Here is an 18,856-nt window from a genome sequence, read left to right on the forward strand (position 1 = left end):
TATGTCGGTGAAAGAGAATGATCTAAGACAGGAAGACATTGCCTACGTTTTGGGTCATTCTGTTTCGGTTTTCTGTGAGTAGCGGTGAAAATAATGAAAGGGTTGGTGCTCAGCAACTACTAATTGAAGGGACCTTAATTTGTACTACGTTGACAGTTCCACTTCAAGCTCAACAGTTTTCAGTGCTTTAATTGCTGAGTTTAGGTTACATCTTCCAATTCCCGGATTAGTCACAAACCAAGGGTGGGTCACACACACTACTAGCTAGTCAAGTACTGTTAGACCATTTGATGGTGATTGGTAAATGGAATGAGTATGGCACCTTCATGATTTATTTCGTGGGGCTTCAACATTCATGGAATGGTTACCTTTATCATATGCAACCACTAGGCCAATGGGTTAATTTCCTCTAAAAGTTAGTTGTATTGCTCCATTTGCTCATCGTGTTCATTAATTGAGTATTAAGATTGAGCAACTTGTTAAAGATACACTAGTGAAGTAAATGTTTGATATTTTGCATGGAAGTAGATTTTTAAAACTGTTTGTAAAATGAATTCTCTTAAAATACGTTAGAACTCTGTAGAATTAATTTAGAACTCTTAAAAAAAAAGCAGTATTACCATTTATTTTAAAATAATAATAATAACAAAAATATAATAAACTTTAAATAGGTTTGGCCATTTAAAAATAAATCCATACATTTCTAACATGAAATGTTGCTCAGATAATATCTTTATTGACATGGTTAACAATGTCATTAGATGAGAATTGAGAATTATACAGTTGACTTGGTGGTTAAAGAGATTAAAAAAATATCATATATTCGAATTTCTTCCGTTAATTAATATAAATTAATAAAGTGATAATTAATATTTATCGATAAAAAAATAATATCATTATATCATAGTCTTTCTAATAAAAGCCTTTCTAATAAAAGTGCATGGAATTGTATGATCATTTGAAGAAAACATGCATGTTTGATAAAAAAAACTTTAAATTTTTACTTTATTTTTAGTTTTAATTAAATTTCTGCACACTTATATTGTAATTCCGCTATTTAAGTAGGCATGTAGATTGCAGTAAAAAAAATAAATAATAGGCATGTAGACATTTTGTATAATTTTTTCTCTGTATGATAGTGACGACTCGAAAGTTAGAACCTATTACTCATGCCTACTCTTAAAAAATAAATAAAAATAAAAATCTCCCCAGCCCCAGGCATGTAGACGTATGTGCATGGAAGTAAGTAAATAAAATCATTGCTTCAAAAAATAAAAAGTAAATAAAATCATAATCATAAAATATTTGCAACTTGAGCTAGGTATCGCCGAAATCACGAGTCAAGTCAAAATATGCAGATGACTTGGTCCTCAAAGTCTGCAAGCCAAAATCTCGCGTTGACGAAAGTTAACGACACATAATTGATGATTATATCAATTCTTATATTCAATAATTAAGTATTGATAGTAAAGAATTAAGTATAGAGTTACATTTACACATAGAAAGTGGACAGAGAATGGGTGCACAAGGCTCTCGAAGGCACGGAATGGCCCAAACACAGAGGAAGAGATACAGTTAAGAGAGTGTAAAAATCAAGCCCAAGTCAATAGCGTCAATATTGTGACCAACCTAAAATCGCGACCCAAAAATATACATTTGTTTATAGTGAGTCATATTATTGTTTGAATAATTCGAAATCCTAGTATAACTTTCTCATCAATTTTCTTATTAATTTATTAGAAGAAAGAAGTTTTAAATATTGTTTATATGCTTTTAAGATCTAATGCATTCATTTAATATTGTTATAAAATATTAGGATAACTAATAAAAATATTATAATACAATATAATATTACTCAAATTATTAATTGCAAGTTTGTTTTATTTTAATATTTGAAAGTATAATTAAAAATTTATAAAAATAGGTTAATAATATATTTCATTGTGATTTCTCAGTAATTTTTTTAATGATGGATCATTTAACCAATACTCTTAACACACTTGTTAACAGAACTATTTAAAAAAAAAAAAAACTATTGTTGTTATTTTTTAGAAAATAAACTAACACATTGACATAATTCCGTGCTAGAATCAGGAGCTGGGGACCAGAAATACTATCCAATCTAAATGGATACAACATGTGCAAGAACTCTACTCTCTACAGTGCAGTTTTATATTTATTTTTTTGCTGCAATTTCTACAAATGTAGTTAGTTGGGACTTCATTAATTAGCACTGGCTCGTTGTAAAATAGTATTAGTATTTCTCATGCAGCGATTTGTCACCACACCAAATGAAGTCACCCCCACAAAGAAAAGAAAATTTCGCCAAACCGATGGATTGTTGTTGAAGCTCGTTAATGCTAACCACAAAACACTTAAATGCATAACCCCTGCATAAATCATGCCAGACACGGAAGAGAGTATTTTTTGTTAATGATAAATAACTATATAATTTGTATTAAAAAGAAAATTGACGTTATTATGTCGTCCAGATTTCAAGATGAACTGAATCGAAAATAATTTGGAAAACTATAATTTCCTCTTTGATGCTTAAGCCATTTTTTTTTAATTTTAAAATAAGGATGATAATTGTACCTATAATTTCCTCTTTGGCAGTATTAATTTGTGTTAAACTAAAGTATGAGTCCCGCAGTGTACGTTACTCCAGTTGAAGGCAACCATAGATTCCCCTCAATAAACTGAGCCACTGTGAAGTTACTAGCCTGGTTGGAATCATTGAATGGATGGTACCCTGGCCACTTGACACGGTTAGCAAGTCCAGCACCTGCCCCGGTGTTCATGTACTCACCATAGTACAATGTCTCCAATGCAAAGTTCCCATTCCACTCCAACCACCCTTCTCCCCTTATCACCTCACTCATGTACGATTGCATGAAAACTGTTCGTGAGTAACTCTTCCAGGGTCTCCCCAGGTAACTTTGAGTGCTGCTAACCCAAGGTACAAGGTCAGAATCTGCGGTTATGTTGCAGAATTGGAACGAGAAACCGGTTGGTTCATTTGGGTCTTTTCTACCGTGTGCTGTGATTGTGTTCTTTTGGTTTGGCAACCCTTTCTTGACCCGTAGGAAGCAGTTTTGGAACACTGCAGTGGCGTCACCAAAGATGTAATCAACCGTTCCAGTGATTGTGCATTCTCTGAAGAATTGGCGCATTGTGTGGGTGTAGAGACTGTCTTGGTAACCGAAAATCCCACATCGGAAGAACACTGAGAGGTCAGTGTCTGATCTTAGTGCCACTGCTTGGTGCTTCTCGGGCCCTGCGGTGTTCTGAAAGGATATGTCTCTTGCTATGAATCCTCTGCCACTCACAGCTGCACACACACAAGCAAGTACAAAAAATGAGGATTTGGTTAAACATTTCAGTCAAATGAGATGCTTTTCAGAATTTTAATTCCATGCACCTGCTCATTTATTGTTAATTATATGTTAGTTGCATACGTGGTGGATTATGTTAGTTATGATTAAATATTGAGGCCCTACTTACTGTTGAAAGTTGTTATAAGTCGAAATTATATTTAATCACTTTCTTCAATCTTGTGTGTTCAGAAGGGATTGTTCCTAATCAGAACAACTTTGACCCACTGCATTCATTGTTTTATGCTGATTCATTAGAAGTTAGCTTGCAGACATGGATTATGTTGGTAATGAGCCTGGATTTCCTGGAATACTAATGGAATCTTTCACACTAGCTTGCTGGCCTACCTTGTCTATACTTTTATAGTTTTATTTATTCTGTCATGGATTACTTCCATGATCAAATTTTATAAATACCGTTATCTTGGTTCGTTGAAATAAAATCAGTGATCAACACGGATATAATAATTCGTATTTTGATGATATTATTTTTTGCTGTACCAAAACCTTAATAGAAATTTGAATTTGATAGCTAGGGATTTTGATTTGGACCGTTTGCCGTTCAAAATAACTTATTTAGTCATATTTTCTGCTAGGATTTTGTTAGAAAAACTTTTTTAAAGGTATTCTACAGATATAAAAGTAATGTAAGGGGTCCCTATCGGTATCGCATGGCAATTGCTCCTTTTTAATGCCAGCACCTTTCGGCTTTCAAGAACAGTATAAAGCTCATTAATTATTGATATTCCAAGTGAATTTTCAGTTATTTATTATGAAATAATAAAACCAATAACCCCCAACTCAACAGTAATTAGCTATTGTCTGCTAAAATCTATAAACACACATAAAGAAAATTGAAACTCTAAATTCGTGACGGAGAAATTTCGGAATACAAATATTTCATTTTAGTCTTTAAAAAATATAAATATTCATTTTTATTAGACACATTAATTTTTTTAAAAAAAAAACATCATCAATACAATTTTTTTATTTTAAAAAATTAAGGTTAATGACCATGCAATAACGTTAAAAAAACGTATTAGCCTATTACCCTATCTTGTAGGCAATCAACTTTAGGCTTCAAAATAGAAGATTCCATCCAAACCCAATGCACTTTTTTTCAATTTTACAGCATATCTTATGTTTTATTTTTAAAAAAAAATGTTAAGAAGGAAAGCAAAGAAAAATTATTTTATTTATTTAGAGTATGTATAACAAAATTAGTTGAAAAAGTCATCTTAAGTTGAAAAGAAACAACGGTAAAATTTTGTTATTATAAACAAGATATTAATGAAATATTTAACGATTATAACGTTAAAAAAGGCACGGTAAAAAGTTCCCATCATCACGCTATTACCCCATCTCGTAGGCAATCAACGTTAGGCTTCGAAATAGAAGATTCTATCGAAACCCAATATAATACAGTTTTTTTTTTTTTTTCAATTTTACATCATATCCTATGCTCTTTTTTTTTTTAATGTTAGTAAAGAAAGAAGGAAAACGAAGACAAAAATAGTAGAGCATATAATAACTTACCGAATGTAGCTGACCGGAATGTGGTCCAACCGTCGACGACACTCCGGTTACCGGAGATAATGGTGGAATCCATCCCCTCTCCAACCATCATAATATTCCACTTCTTCCTCTTGATCTCCACGTTCTCAACATAAACACCCTTCTTTACCAAAATCACAAAACGCTTCATGCTGTAATCCGGTGCCGCAAGCACCGCGTCCATGATCTTAGCATAGTTCCCACTCCCATCTAACGCTACAGTAACATCAGCAGCTGTCATTCCAATTGATTGCAGCAGCTTCTTTTCCTTGGGCTTAACCCACAAAGGAAATTGCCCCTTGCTGCTGGCGTCGTCAAATTGATCCTGTACGGGCACCACCTGCGCAAGAAGCTGCTCCACCAGCGACACCACTTGGCCGATTCCGGCTGAGACCAAACCCTTCACAATGCTATTTGTCCCTTCCAATCCCTCCATGCACGTCTCTGGATGCGCAAGCGCCGCACTTAGCCATGTCCTCAAATCCGAACTCAGATTCCCCGTACTGTTATGCTTCCCTGCCAAACACAATCAAGACTCATTCTCCGTTTATATACTTTACTATGCTAAGATTTTTTATTTTTTTTTATTAATCAAAAAGTTTCTTTGAATATTTAATAAATAAATAAATTTTAATAGTTTTCACCTTTTTGTTTAATGTTACTTGAATTTATTAATTTCTAATTTTTATTCTTTATATGTATTTTTCTATTTTATCTTTAATATATTTAATTAATTTCTTAATTATTTTTTTAAAATAAATTATAATTTTATTATTTTATTTTTTTCAGTTAATTTTACCGAATTCTTATAATTTAATAAATTAATTTTTAATTTTTATCTAATTTTGTTTCAAATAATCTTTCTCTTGATTTAAATATAAATAAATTTTAATTATTTTTAGCTTATTTAATACTTCATTCCATCTTTTTTATAAGAAATAAATTTTAGTGAAAAATATACTAAAAAAATTAATATAAACAAAGAGCGGAGATAATTAATGAAGATTCTATTTTGAATGATTTTTTTTTATTGTTGTTAATTTTATTTATATTTAAGTTGGGACAGTAGATTATTTTAGACGAAAGGGAGGAGTGTTTGTGTAGAATAGGTACCTTTGGGGTTCTGAGAGGCGGAGAGGGCCCAGGAGAGGACGTCGGAGGAGAGGTCGAGCAAGTCAAGGCAGTCGGCGAGGGCGGTGGCGAGGCGGAAGTTGGCGAAGGGAGGGCTGAAGCGTGAGAGGATGGAAGCGACTTGTCGTATAGCAGTTATGACTTCGGTGACTGAGCCGGCGAAGTGGGTGGGGGAAACCTTGAGGCAGGCTGAACCTCCGAAATCGGTGTTGTTAGCAGCCAATGGGGTGCAGAGAGCAAGAAAGAGGAGGAAGGAGAAGCTGAATGCTAGAGGCTGGTTTACTAGTGAAGGAATAGCCATTTGGAAGAAGCAGTGGGGGGCAAATAACGAGTCAGAGAGGTTGGATATTTAAAGGGCGAGGAGAGCTTCGAATTTAGTAGTATTGTTGGTTAGTCTTAGCCAGCCCTGGGAATTAATATGATTTTTTTACAACATTAATATATTATTATGCTGCTAACAAAATTTGGTATTAGTGATAGATAATTCAATTCAGGTTTACTTGATATCGTGAGAGTACTTAATTATGTTAACTAGGGTCTAGTTAAATGTAAAGTAAGTTTTATTGGAATACATAAAGTTTACTTGAACGGTTTTTATTTTTTAAATAAATTAATTTTTAACTGTGGATAGATATTTTTTATGTACTCCAAAATTTGAAAAGTATTGCATCAACACCTCAACCATCCATTGAACACCTACATAGAGAAAAAAGATATATAAGTTTAATATGATTTATTATATGATAGGAAGAAAGGGATAAAATAAATAAGAGATGTTGATGAAATATTTAAAATAGTAAAATATTTATATATTATTATCCTACAAATTTATATGTGAAATGTCATCGATCCCTAAAAAAATTACTCATAAAACTAGTGTGTTCAAAAAGATTTTAAATATCATTATATTAATTTTTAAAAATTAATAAAAGATAAATAAAAATGATAATATAATGACAAGAGGATGAATTATATTTTTTATATAATACTATTTTTTCTCTCTAATTCGTCAACAATTTTTATTATATGATATTCTTTGACTTAATCATTAGATTATCTTCTACAAATATTAACTTATTTTTTAGTATTTCTTCTCAATTGCACTCAACTCAATCCAAAAAAAGCTTAATTACCTCTATCAACACTGTTCAAGTTTGTTTACAAGTGTTTAAAATAGTCATAAAAACAATATTTATCAAAACCATTAAAAAAGGTTCTCTCTCTTTTGACTGAATATAGTCAACCACCTCGTATACATCGTTACCTCCTCCGTAAGTCAAGAAATCTCACCTCCTCCTTAAGTCAAGAAATCTAGGACCCAGAAGAACAAACAAGAGTCTCATCTAAGTCAAGACCTGAATCAACTCATCTTACACTTTTTTTTCCCTTCTATTTTGTTATATAAAGATATTGTAAGAATACAATTTCTCTCACAAGAGAGGCTACGCAACGTAAAAAGAGGGCAGTGTCGTGCAGAACCAAATCCAACACCCCACCCACTGTGACTGCTACTACTACAGCTTCCACAGAATCAATTTGTTGCATTGAAATCGACTCTTGTCTGTTTTTCATTTGAAAAATGCTTTATATGTTATCTTATACCTAGAGGGGGAAAAAATATAATAAGATTTATAATAGGATAAGAAAAGAGAAAGAGAAAAATAAGAAATATTAGTAAAATATTTAAAATAAATAATTATTTATGTATCATTATACTTTTCATTTTCCCTCCCACCACCGTCACCAAAAGAAAAAAAATGTCCACTTCACCATTTGAAACGAAAACCAAAATAAATGTTATCGTTTGCTATGCAAGTGACCCGCGCCTGTCCTTTTCCCTCGTAATTAGACAAACTAGTATGGGACTGCCTCGTGAATTAATGTTGTTTTTCTTTCACTACTACAGGCAGCCATAGGTTTCCGATTACACGGCTTTAATACGTTCAGTAAATAGATGCTGATATGCACTAACCATTAAAGAGTAAAACAATGATATTGGGTCAATTACATTCTTTTTTCGAGAAATGTTACAAAAAGATTAGGTGATCGAGTTGAATTCAGGAGATTATCATATTTAAGACAGATTTTAAGATTTGAAAATACTTACTAATTATTCATCAATAAGATTCTTAATTCTCATATAAATAAATTTTAAGTTTTTATATTTTAAGTTTTTTATAAACAAACTTTTTCATCATATGAACAAATTGTTTCTTAACGACATTTTGAATTTTTTTATCACTTTCATTGTCAATTATTTTTTTAATATTTTTTATTATTAATTATAATATTTAATCCTAAAAAAATATTATTTCCCTTGACATGTATATATTTTAACTAACCTAAAAATTAAATTGTATACATTATTATTAGATGTTTGCGAACTTTATTTTTAAGAATATTTCTATATATCAATAAGATGATCCAATCATTTTAAAACACGTTTTAAGAAAGAATTCGCAAAAAGTTTGTAAAACAAAATTTAAACTCTCCTTATATTTTCTTGTGATCTACATTCAGCATAATTAACGCGTTACTTTTTTCCTAAAAAAAAGAACGTGTTACTTTTATATATTTAGACTTTTTACATATATTTATATGTATTGCATTCTAAATAATTAAACAGATTAGACATAAAATAATACTTAAGATGCAATGTAAAATATTAATTCAACTAAGGAAAAATAGTAATTTTTGTTTATAAATATATAGAGTGTTGATAAATTCGTTTTCAAAAGATTAAAATTTAAATTTTAGTATCTGAAACTGAAAAAAAATACAACAAATTCATTCATCGGCATATGTTATAGTTAATAAAAGACCATGTGTGACATAGAGGGACAAAAATATCACAAAGATGATTGTCACCATGACTCTTGCATAAATTGGACCAAAATATCAAGAAAATTTTCATTTGATCAATTTGTCGGACTCCCAATTTTGTTTTATTTAAGGGTAAAATATAATTTAATTTTCATCTTTTCTTCTTTTTTATCGTTGCAAGCATAACATTACACCAAACACTTAAAAAATAGTGAAACAAGTATAAGTTAGAACAAACATAATAATAAGCATAATTTGTGTGTTGCTCTGAAACTTTTAATGTAATATTAACTTTTATCCAAAATATGATACTCAAACAAAATCACAGAACTATTAAGTTAATTCTTACAAAAAATTGAAATGATTGCAACGATAAAAAAGGAAAAAAGATGAAAATTAAACTATAATTTAGCCTTAAATGAAATGAAATTTGGAGTCTCATAAATTAGTCTAATGGAAACTTACTAACATTTTGGTTCAATGGAAACTTATTAACATTTTGATCCAATATATTTAGCAATCATATTAACAATAATTTTTGTGACATTTTCATCTTTCTGTGTCACGTAGGCTCTTTTATTAATAATAACGTATAAAAATTATCATATTAATAAATTTGTCACACTTTTTTACTTACAAAAATTAAAATTAAAATTTTTATGTTTTAATGATTAATTTATCAACGCTATACTTATTCAAAAATAAAAATAATTATTTATCCTTTAATTAAAGATAAAGGTTCAAATCAATCAGTAAGGATACTCTGGTCCCTTGAAAATAAAAACAATTGGTTCGTCAATATTTCAAATACTGCAACACTTTGACCATTTAATCATTTTTTCTGTTTCTAATCATGATTAGCTAGTTCATAGAAAAGTAAAATGTGAACCGACTTAAGCATTTACAAAAGTTATTAGTAACTTGATTAATTGATTCATGTAAAAAAAGTTAACTCAAATATTAAGGATTAGAGTGTCTAATATTAAATTTTTAATCTCTGGGAATTGTTGCATCACGTACGATTCACTTTGTCGAGGGATTGAAAAGTGTCCCTCCTGTTATTGTTTTCAAGGATCAATTTGGATACTCAATTTTAAATGAAGTAATTTATTGGCTATATGAGTTAGCACAATTTAAATCACCTTGTCATTTTAATTAACTCATAATTAATTAAATCAACCTAGTTCCATATCCTATTTAGAGTCGATGTTAGTTAAATTCAAACATGTGGGTAGATTTCTTTAGGTCTATATATATCAACAACTAATTAAATTCCTATTAAATAAAGGCTATATCAATAAAGGGATGTGAACATGTGTTGAAAAATACATATGGAAAAGTATTATCAACATTTCTCTTGGATAAATAATTATTATTTTTTGCTGATTTCATGGATATATGATACTCATAGTTAAATATTGATGTTTAATTACTTAAAGATATTAGCATCATTACAAAAAAGAAGAATAAAGTCTAAATTTCATCCTTGAAAATTTTAAAGATAAATATATCAATATTAAAAAGTGTAAAATCTCACTCAAAACTTAGAAATCACAAAATGTCAGCTATAATAATTTTTTTAGACACTAATTAAATTTCTAAAGTTAGATAGAAAAAGAAAACTTTAAAATTTGCATCAAGTTATTATTAAAAGAAAAATAGAATGTATAGACGATGTAAACTGTAAAGTTTTTTTTATTATTATGTCAACTATGAATTATCGTATATGGTTCCACCAAAAATAGAATTATTATATATAGTAAAATTATTGATTTTTAATAGGTAATTTACATTCAACTATCTTAAAAAAACGTCAATTAATTTCTAGGATGATTATTATACTGTACGTAAAAGTCATTTTAAACTTTTTTACAAAAGTTATTAAGGTATTTTTAATTGATTAATAATGTAAAAAGTTGACACTGAAAATATATCAAAATTAATTACTTAAAAAACTGCATAATTAGGAGAAAATTTTCAAACACTATATATTCTTTTTATAGTTAATATTTTTGGATGAACTTATATCCCTGATAAAAAAAGCTAGAAATTAATTTTTTCTTTGTGATATTGAGATTTATTTAAAAAATAATATTTCTTAAAAAAGTTTCATATGCAATTTTTATTATAAAATATTAATAAATTAGTCATGTAAAACTGTTTTATTATTATAATAAAGAAAATATTTATTACTAAAAAATTATATGATAAAATAGTATTATTTTTTCTGCTGAACTCATCAGGATGATGGTTGAAGATAATATTTGTTTAAGTGTACAGCAACTCATCACAATTTTATTCTTGTTAAAATACACATCGGTGACTTAAAAAAGAATTATGTATGTAAATGATTATTAGTCTCGAATCCTACATGATATGAGATTTTATGATTATTTGAACAATTTTTTACCATTAATTTTGATTTCATAGTCAAATCTCAATTGTTTGTTGAAAAATGCCTGCCGTCCAAAAAAGAATAACAATAAAAGAGAATGTGTCAATAATCTAAGCTTTTATTGAAAATTTTAAATTTCCCATTCCACTCTAATTTTTATTTTCAAATCATTAACATGGATGAAGTCAAATGTTGGCGTTCAATGGGGGTGTTACTTTTTACATTATTTGACAATGAAATAATGCTAATAAATCTAGCGATTAATCTGGGGACTAAAACAGGATTGCAGATTATGCAGTCAAATTTTAGCCAAAAAAAAAATATTTAATGAAAATTAATTAAGTCCAAAGAAATAAGAATTTTTACATTAATGTTGGGATTGTCATAAACACCATCGTCAAAACAGTCAACCTCAACAACTTTCGGATAGTATATGACTACATGATGTAAAGGATTCACGTGAGCATATTTAATTAATGCAAGAAATAAGAACTGTAAATTTAAATTATATAATTATACATAGTTAAATTTTTTAGAAATACACATGAGTTTAAATATTTTTTTAGAAGCACGATTTGTATAAATAATAATATGAAATTTGCATAGTTGCATAGTACGTCTAGATTTATAAATGTTATTTCTCACAATAATCAATGAATAATAACCAAATGGAACATTATACATATACGACTTGTGAAGAACATATCAACCAAGAATAATTCTCGTTTTAAAAATGTGAAAAACTTTAAGTATAGATCGTATAATTATACATAAATAATCAAAATTAAAATTTATTTGATGATTGCAAAATCAATTAAAAAGTTATGTTCATTTTTTTTAATCTTAATCATTTAAACACAATCTAATTATCTATATTTATAATTTTTATTTCAATAAGAAATGTTTCAAATTTTGTCTTCCTCTTCCCCACCAAAAATATCGTCACCTGTAAGTTTCTGACGTTATAGATTTGAGAAATATTCAAATAAAAATAACTAAAGTCAAGTGTATGCATAACTTAAGAGTTGTGTAGAATTAGGAAGCGTTATGATAAATCCATTCAATGGAGATTTGATTGTGAGCACAGAAGCACATCCTCACCCCAAGAAAGAATAAAATTAAAACGAAAGGGAAAAGATCCCAAATGTGTCAATCTCAAAAGCAATAAAGCCAAAAGCGAGTTCGTGCTTTAGAGAAGAAGTTGCTGCTAAAACAAAACGCGTTTACAGCTTGCTCTGGTGCCGTTTTGCTTTAGGATCTCCGTATATTAATATTCTACAGCATTTCTCCTATTAAATAATGCTAAAGGAAAAAAAGATAAAAACGCGGAATTTGAGCTATTCGTGGATCTGGCACGTGTTGTGGCTAAGGCTGGTTCCATGGTCAAGAATCTCTCAAAAATCGAAACTAATGGGGGCAATTTGACTTGGCCTTTGGATTGCATTGTCAATATGCTATCTGTAATCTGTGACTGCAATTTTAAAGAAATCAACTTTTGGGGGGTATCGTGGCCCTTCGCACACATTTTTAGCGATCCCAGTTTTTGGGATATATTCCAATTTCAATCAAATGATAGTGCAGTCAAAAACTCTCCATAATTTGTTTAGAACGTAATAATAGTGTAAATATTTTTTATATTATTAATTATTTAATTATAAACTATTAATTTATATAATAAGTTTATTAATTTTTACAATAACTGTTTTAAAAAGTATATACAGGATATTTTATATTTATTAGTGATAGTGTAAAAAAATTAAAATCAAGTTCTGATTTAAATTGGGATCGATTGAATTTAAGCTATAGTATTGAGAGAAATAAAAATTAAACAAAAGATATGTTTTCAGTTCCTATAAAATGAGTAAATTTTAATTTTGAATTTTATGAAATTTGCTCTTTAATTTACAATTTTTAATCCATCCAAAATAAAAAATCTTTGTTTTCTGTTCTTATAAATGAGAAAATTTTGATTTTGGTGTATGTGACGAAAAAATTCATTCATTTTTTTCCTTTCAAAGTTTGAAATCATTATTTTCATCCCTAATATTCATTTTAAGGCACATAAATAACATTTTTATATGGATCTTTTATTTTTTTAAGGTTTGAGTTTTTAGTTTTAGTTTCCACAAATTTTTAAACTAAAATTTAAAATTTGACTAGTTTCAAAATAAATTTATTTTAAAAGTTTCATAATATTAGTTTAAGAGCGTGTTAATGTGAAAGTGACAACAATGATGACAATGTCAGTAAACATACTAATGATGGTAGAGATGGTGGTGGTAGTGATGTTGATAGTGTTGGCAATCATGGTGGTGGTGGTGATATGGTGATAACATTGGTGGTAGTTATTGCAACAACGTTGTTGTTGTTGGTGGCAGTGACAAGTGGTATTGATGGTGACGGTAGTAATGTCGGTGATGTTGAGGACGAAGGTGGTAATTGTGATGGTAATGAAAGCTAATGGAGGTGACAATGGCGATAGACATGGTATTGGTGATGGTGGTAGTAGTTGTGGTGGTGACAATAACGATGATGATAATGGTGTTAGTAGTAGTAATGTCAATGGTAGTGATGATCGTGATGACGAAAGTAGTAACAGTATTGGTGTTGGGAGCAATGTGAAGGTGGTGGTGGTTGCGATATGGTTGTGGTAACGATAACGAAGATAATATTGATAGTGATAATGACAGTGTTAGTAGCGGTGCGATGGTAAGCTATAACAAAAGTGATATAGGTAGTGGTGGTAGTGATAATGATATTGATGGTAGCAATAGTGGTAATGGCAGTAATAGTAACGGTAATAATAGCAAGAAGTGTCATAATCAAATATAAAAAATGTGTTTTTTAAACTAAACCAATTTCACAATTTTTTTTTTGTTTTGAAAATGGGTATAAAAATATTTCAAAAATGATTTAAAAATCATTTCAACTCCATTTTTACAAAATAAGTTTTGTAATAAAAATTACATTTAAAAATCAAAAATTAAAAATTCACAACCACTCAAAAAAGACCCTAAGATTGTCACTTGACACTAGGGTGTATTTGATTGAAAAATTAAATTATTTCAACAATCAATTATTATTATAGTAGTTGATTATAATCAAAATCAAATGTACTCCGAGTAAGTTTACCGAAAAATAAATTGAAGACAAAAACAATGATTTTAGATTTTTTTTAAGGATTAAAGTTAATACAAGGACTTAAAAAATTAACTCATTTATAAGGAATTAAAATGTATTTTACCCTAAAAAAACACCTCATTAGATCACAAGAATGAATATTGTATACAATATCAAAGTCTAATATGATTCAATGTCAAGTATGATAAAAATTAATTTAGATTAGAATGATTTGATTTTTATACATTTGTTTTGATCAAGTTCATTAGACATGTACTGTGAATATAAAAGTTTTTACATTATTAATTAATTAGAAATGACTTCTTATATTACTTTTAAATTATTATTATAAAAGTTAACAAATTTATATTGCATAATTATCTTTTATTAAATAATTGTGTAAAAATAATTTATATTATCAATGCATATATAATTTATTCTTTGTTTTTTTTTTGTTTAAAGGCTGTAAATAAAGTTTAGTTTATAATATTTTCTACGCTATTTTTAATTCACGCTTATTTTATATACAACACAAAATTTATATAATAAAAAAATGAAACAAAGGAATAAATTTAAATCAATCCAAAACTAATAAACTTATAATATGTTAAAATCATAAGAAGTATTATAAAAAAAGATATATTTTTTATAATATAATCATAAAAATAGTTAAGCATTGCAATTCCAAAAATATACAATTGTATAAATACAAGTGAGAATTTAATTTCGCACACACGTAAGTTTAATTTACATGCACATGTAAGGATTTAATTTTTAAAGTTTCTACGGTTTTTTCTGTAAAAAAAAAAAAAAGTTTATACGGTTTGCATTTCATCTTGTACTTTTTAATTATTTATTTAGATTTTTTTCTCGAATCTTGATCATATTCATTTTAGCGTGTGCGCGCGCCAAAATCGTAAAATGACATTTGTGGTATACCATGAAATTGATACTTTTTTAGATACTGCTATATTAACAAATTTCCAACCTGCCATGCTGTATTAACTAATTCGATAGAACGTAAATATATAATATACTATACTAAATAAGTTGTTTTGTTGATCAATTGTTTGTGTTAGGGTACAAATCAAGGAGTAATAATATCACCTGAACAGAATTAAAAAAAAATATAATATTAAAAAAGTTAAGCATCTGAACCAATAAATTGAATGAATGCCAATGTATCATGCTATTTCAGACACCTTCTAAATTGTTTTTTAACCATTTTCAATAAGTTTTCACAATATGAAGATTTCATGGGGGCATGTATCTGTTCATTCTGTGGCATGCTTTTCACAATATGAAAGAGAAATATCACCAAATCAACTTTGTCATGACTATCCACTTTTGTAGCACCGACGCCTCTAAACAATCTGAGATAAGTACTTAACCGATTGCAACTAAATATTGTTGATTTCAAATTTTTATAATATTATTATAATGTTAGATTGCCTGGTTTTATGTATTTTGATTGTGAAGCCTATAAAATGAATTATAAAAATATTTTTTTGATAAACTTTTTGAGAAATTTTAAAATAAGTAAAGAAATAAAAGTTTAGAAGGTCATATAAATTACTTCTAATATCTTATCAAATTAAGCTACTAATCAATCTACTTTAATGGCGTTTTTATTTTCTTAGTGTTTGGATTATGTGCAACTCTGGTTCTTTGAGTTTTTTTTAGTCAATTAAATAACTGTCTTTCTAAAATCAAGTAAATTACTGTTCAATTATTAGTTTCATTTCAAGTGATTCTCGATTTTTATTTACATTGAAAAAATAAATATAATTCTCTTATGATCTATTTATGAACAACCTCTTATTTAGTCTAATGATTGTTGGTGTTTTTTATTTATTTATGAACAACCTTGCATCTACGCCACATTTTTTTATTTATTTATGAAAACAAAAGGTTGTTCATAAATAAAATATAAGAATGAGCGTTCTTTCGTATTGTGGGTTGCTAATATTTCTTTTATTTTCGTCCAATGATTGTTGGTGTTTTTTTTATTGAACAATAATTGTTGGTTGGGTTGGGCTCAGTTGTGCATAAATGAGAGGGCTTAAGTACTAAGCAAGACACTTCACATATGGTTGTTGCTTCCTCCACTTTTTTGGAATGTTTTTTTTACTTGTTGGATTGACCATTCCAAAAGTCAAAATTTGTACTTATTCTCGAATGTAATTTAACATTTTAGATTGAACATTTCATAAGCTAAAAAAAAGGTGCAAGAAACAACTTACAAAGTACAGGAAACAACAACCTTCACATAGGACCTAAGGGGTCCACCTGAGCCTAAGGACCTTATCAAGCGCACATTAGAAAGGATCTGAATTTGTCAGCAATGTTTTTATCACCTTCATAAGTATAAACAACCTACTATTTTGAGGTGAAAGAAAAAAAGAAATAGGAGAAAGGAAAATTCCAGTAAAATATTTTATAGTGAGTTTAAATTTTATTTATTATTATGTAAATTTTTTTACAGCATCAATAACTAAAATTTATAGCAAATATGACTTCCAAGAATATATATTATTGAAGTAAACAAAGTTATCATATATATGACAATTACAAATAGATGACAATATAAAAATCATTTATATTACCAGTACATAGACTATTTATTATTATAATATATTTTTTTGAATATACTCTCTACTATTTACTGAAATTTATTGTAAAATATAAAAAAAAATCATTCCACTTATCTAATCAAATAAATTATGTTTTTATGATTTTTAATAAGTTTTTATGGACAATATATAATGTATGTGTTTGAGAGTGTTGCTAACACTTTGGTAGGAAGAAAAAGAAAAAGAGATAGAGAAAATTATGGATGCTACAAGTGATATGAAAGAAATATAAGAAGAAAATGTGGTGAAAATAATTAAGAGAAAATAAGTATATGTTTGTAAGAGGGTAAAGGCTAGGGTGGGCCACCTTTATAGGTGGTCTGCAATGCACCACTATTTCTAGTCCTTAGATTAATTTAAATGTATATTCTTATCATAGACCCTCTTTGTTAGAATATTTCTCCTTTTCTTCCAATCCTTTCCTGGCAACCCTTCGACCACACTTTACCAATGTCAAAAATAATATTCAATGACAATGTTTCATTTTTATTCTTCTTCCCTTTCCCCGATGCCCATGACCCAACAACCCAAAATCAATCATAATTTAAACAAAAACTAAAAATATCCAAGATTACCAAACACAAATTCTCAAACAAGGCTAGATTTATAGTTTCCAATCAAAACTTGTTTGATCTAATCGTCGCAAAATAAACCAGATCCCATTGTTTAGGTTCAGGTTCGAGCTATTTGGGTTGGACACTTGTTTCTGAACATGTGGGTTCTTATTAGGCCCATGAACTAAAAGCTAAATCATAAATAAAAAATGAAACTGAACATCGATTGAAGCAAAGGTGTTTTCTTAGGAAAAATTAAGTTGTGTAGTGATAGAAAAGAAAGTCGGGAACACAAAATCGATACACAGAAACTCAATAGTAATAGCTAATCTAAGAAATAGATTAAAACCCTAAGAAACGTAGTGGTCACGAAATGACGTGAAGAAAGATAGAGAAATTGAGTTAGGATTTGAGAAGAATTTGGTGTCGCGACCGTCGACATCGATAGAAAGGGTGAGAGGAAACACCATTGTAAAGGGGAGGTGAAGCCCACAATGAAAAATGAGATATTGCAAAGGGTAAAGAAGTGAGGAGAGTGGAGAGAGAAAGTGTTGGTAAAGAATAAATCTAGTGTGGAGGATTTACGGTACATATATGAGGGTCAGATGAATCCAACGGTGAATAAAACTTGTTCGCCATAAATCACCTACAAAGCTGGACCACCGTAGCCTTTACCTTGTAAGAGTTGTTTTTTCGTACCAAAGCAAATCTCATGTAATCATTGTTAAGCCTTTTCCACGGCCCATTTCTTCAGAGGATTTAGCAAGCCCACACTAGACATGAGCATGAATTAGTTAGGCCTTATGCTTCACCTTCACATTTGGGTTAAGTTCATAGATATGCTGATAATGGTGAAGCGTTTGGACAAAGAAAATAAAAGAAAAGAAAACGATGAAAAAAAGTTCAAATGAAATAAAATATAGCAATTTGTTATTATAAAAACAAGCATTGTGAATATCTAACATAGTTAAATAAAAATAACTTGAAGAATGCGTGCTTAAAATCATTAAAGTAAAAGTAAGATGAAGGATCATTTGACAGAAATAAAAATCAGCTTATTCCAACTTTAAATTTAATTTCTTTAGAAAATTAAACTATTGAAAATATAAATTTTATTTATAACATGAGTATGTATGAATTATATTTCATCACATTATTAAACTCATTTAAATATCAAAAGTATCTTAATTTTTTCTCTGTTTCTAGAATTAAATAAATTCCGGCAAAAAAATATATTATCACGATGAAGAAGCAGACAAAGAAACAAGTATA

The 18,856-nt window shown here is 28.8% G+C and overlaps 1 protein-coding gene across 1 annotated transcript; it reads right to left on the bottom strand.

Moving 5' to 3' along the window:
- Positions 1–2,084: 2,084 nt before the first annotated feature.
- On the bottom strand, positions 2,085–6,413 carry LOC100812756 (pectinesterase/pectinesterase inhibitor PPE8B). The gene is made up of 4 exons (XM_003542339.5): positions 6,042–6,413; positions 4,911–5,444; positions 2,596–3,331; positions 2,085–2,390 (listed from the first exon to the last, which is right to left on the bottom strand). The coding sequence occupies exons 1-3, from the start codon at positions 6,358–6,360 to the stop codon at positions 2,634–2,636; spliced, it is 1,551 nt and encodes a 516-aa protein (XP_003542387.1). The 5' UTR covers positions 6,361–6,413; the 3' UTR covers positions 2,085–2,390; positions 2,596–2,633.
- Between the last annotated feature and the right edge of the window lie 12,443 nt (positions 6,414–18,856).

Source organism: Glycine max, chromosome 13, assembly GCF_000004515.6.
Source record: "Glycine max cultivar Williams 82 chromosome 13, Glycine_max_v4.0, whole genome shotgun sequence".
NCBI lineage: Eukaryota > Viridiplantae > Streptophyta > Magnoliopsida > Fabales > Fabaceae > Glycine > Glycine max.